Here is a 2,420-nt window from a genome sequence, read left to right as displayed (position 1 = left end):
TGAATGATAAAAATAAACAGTATTCTGATAAGTGGACGTGACTTGCTGCATCTCCGTCAGAGAGGCAGTTGCTGGGTTTGGGGAAGGTGCTGTCACAGCTGCACCAGACGGAGGCTTCTGGGCGAGGCCGACTTCCCTGGCTCAAGGTCTGGGCCTCTGTCACCCGGTCACACCCCTCATGGCCTATTGCCCTCCCCTCTCCCCTTCTGTGGGCTCCACCCGCAGTCCCCGTCTGTCTGCCCCCAGGCTTGTGCATGGAGTCCCCCCAGAGGCCAAGTGGACGTCCAGAGCTGGCTGTCCCCAAGACCTCTCCTGGGGCAGGGCACGTGCCCAGCCTAGCAGCCACAGCCACCTGCTGTGAGCCTGGTGTGCCCAGGAGACTGGGTTTTAACTTGCATTCAGTTTTAGGTAGTATTTCAGGGTCTCCACAGGCTGGTGGCCACCACGGGACCACACAGCCCCAGAGACTCCTGGAGGCGGTGACTGGCCAGTCTGGATGGGCCTGGCATCCAGATTGTTACGAGCCCCAGGCCGTGGGGCCTGCGGGCCTCTCCCGCTGTCTCCACGTGGGTGTGCAGACCTGAGTGCTTGTCGGAGGGGCGCGGCCCTTCAGCCAGGTCTGGGGTGGAGGGGAGGTCTCTGCAGGCTGCCAGCTGAGCTGTGCTGACTCCTGGTTCTCTCTTCCAGGGGCAGCATCACCTACAGTCCCCCCAGGGCTGCAGGGGCCTGGGCAGCATGGTGCCGTCTGGCCAGGCGGTGGAGAAGCCGGCGAGCCCGGAGCCGGAGCCGCGGTCCTGGCGGTGCCTGGTGTTCTTCCTCTGCTTCTACGGCTTCTTGGTGCAGATGCGGCCCGGCGAGAGCTTCATCACACCTTACCTCCTGGGCCCCAGCAAGAACTTCACGCAGAAGCAGGCACGTGGCACGGCGTGGGCCAGGGCCGGGCGGGCAAGCGGGCGGCAGCAGGGGCCGTACAGGTCAGGCAGCTCTGTGGTGTCAGCGGCCCTGCCCTGCCCCCCGTCCCTCAGGGGGCACTGAGGGGCTTGACTAGTCCAGGTAAAGAGTAGCCCTGGCCACAGGGGGCCCAAGTCTGAGCGTGGGGTAAGCCGCCCCTGCCAGCACCTGCTTCCAGCCACTCAGTAGCCTTTGGCCTAAAGAGAGGGCTGGAGCGGACCTGGCAGGCTGGCCGGCCGCAGCCCCAGGGGGTGCTTCTCCATCAGGTAAACAGGGCAGCTCACGCTGCTGGGGATGAAGTACACAGTCCTGTCGTCAGAGCTCATCCGCCTGGAGACCCTCGGCGCCCAGGCTGCCCGCCCCGTCCCCCAGCGTCCGGCTGCCCCTCCAGCGTGGCCCACGGCCTCCTCACCCGCATTGTCACGGCCCTGCTGGGTCCCACCATGCCCCTGCTCTTTGGGAAGGCCCTGCCTCTCCTTGGCCCGGAGCTCGGCTCCTACCCCTGCAGACCCACGAACTGTTAAGTCAGATGGAGCAGCCACGCAAATGAGGCCTGTCCCCCAAAGTAGCATCTTGGAAAGATGGAGATGCCCACGTGACTGGCCCATGGGCTCCGAGCCCTGTGTGTGTTCGCGTCTGACCCCACGGCCAGCGCTGACCGCCGGAGCTGGCCACTTCTCGGGAGAGGCCAGGGATCCGGGCTGGGGCCCGCGCGGTTGTCTCCTGTGCCCCAGGCCCTCCCGGGCTCCTCCGAGTGGCCAGTCCTCCACGTCCCTCGCTCACTGGTCAGCCCAGGGACCCCTCGTTTGGAAGGCTGCTCGGACCGTAAGGAGGGTGCTCGTGGGCATGGGCACTAGAGGGGACCTCACGAGGACGGCAGTAAGGAAACCATGGTGAGGGGCCGTCGGGCCCGGAGCCTGCCCCCTGCCCTGCCAGGGCGCTCGTTAGCTGGCAAACAGCAGGTTCCAGAAATTAAGGCCTCCACCGAGCTCGGCCACCACGAGTGGGAGGATAGAGGCTTGCGTCTGGGACGTGCCCGTGAGCGGGCTCTGCAGGCCTCACTGAGGACCTTAGGGGACTGAACCAGAGCCCACCGTCCACCTCTGCTCCACCTGTCCGCCCGCGGGAAGGCTGCTGCGAGCGTGGTGTCGTGGGCACAGCCGGCACCGCCTGTTCCCTCCACGCGGGGCCGGGCGCCCCTCCCCCTCCCCCTGCCGACGCCACTCACCTGGCAGCTGCCGGGTTGGCGGTTCCTTGACGTCTGCTGCCGTGGTTCCTGGCCGCCCCGTGACGCCATGCCCCGTTTTCTTGGCCTTGGGGGGTCCCCGCACTTGACTGTGGGTCGCTTGCTCCCTGCTGGCGGCCAGTGCTGTCCTGCTCACGTGCCCCCTCCCTGACGTAGGGCCAGTTCAAGGTGAGGGCTCTTCCTCACATGAGCTGCCTAGGTCAAGTCCTGCAGCCCCCACCCC

At 66.4% G+C, this 2,420-nt stretch overlaps 1 protein-coding gene across 1 annotated transcript in view; it reads left to right on the top strand.

Moving 5' to 3' along the window:
- The window catches only part of SLC19A1 (solute carrier family 19 member 1), a 37,759-nt gene that overhangs the window by 21,931 nt on the left and 13,408 nt on the right, over positions 1-2,420 (top strand). Inside the window, 1 exon segment of the mRNA XM_023523758.1 lies at positions 688-912. Within this exon segment, the coding sequence (XP_023379526.1) occupies positions 736-912 (177 nt within the window). The 5' untranslated portion in view covers positions 688-735.

Source organism: Pteropus vampyrus, unplaced genomic scaffold (assembly GCF_000151845.1).
Source record: "Pteropus vampyrus isolate Shadow unplaced genomic scaffold, Pvam_2.0 Scaffold406, whole genome shotgun sequence".
Classification (NCBI taxonomy): domain Eukaryota; kingdom Metazoa; phylum Chordata; class Mammalia; order Chiroptera; family Pteropodidae; genus Pteropus; species Pteropus vampyrus.
The sequence above is the reverse complement of the archived record's forward strand: the minus strand, read 5'-3'. Positions and strand labels throughout refer to the sequence as shown.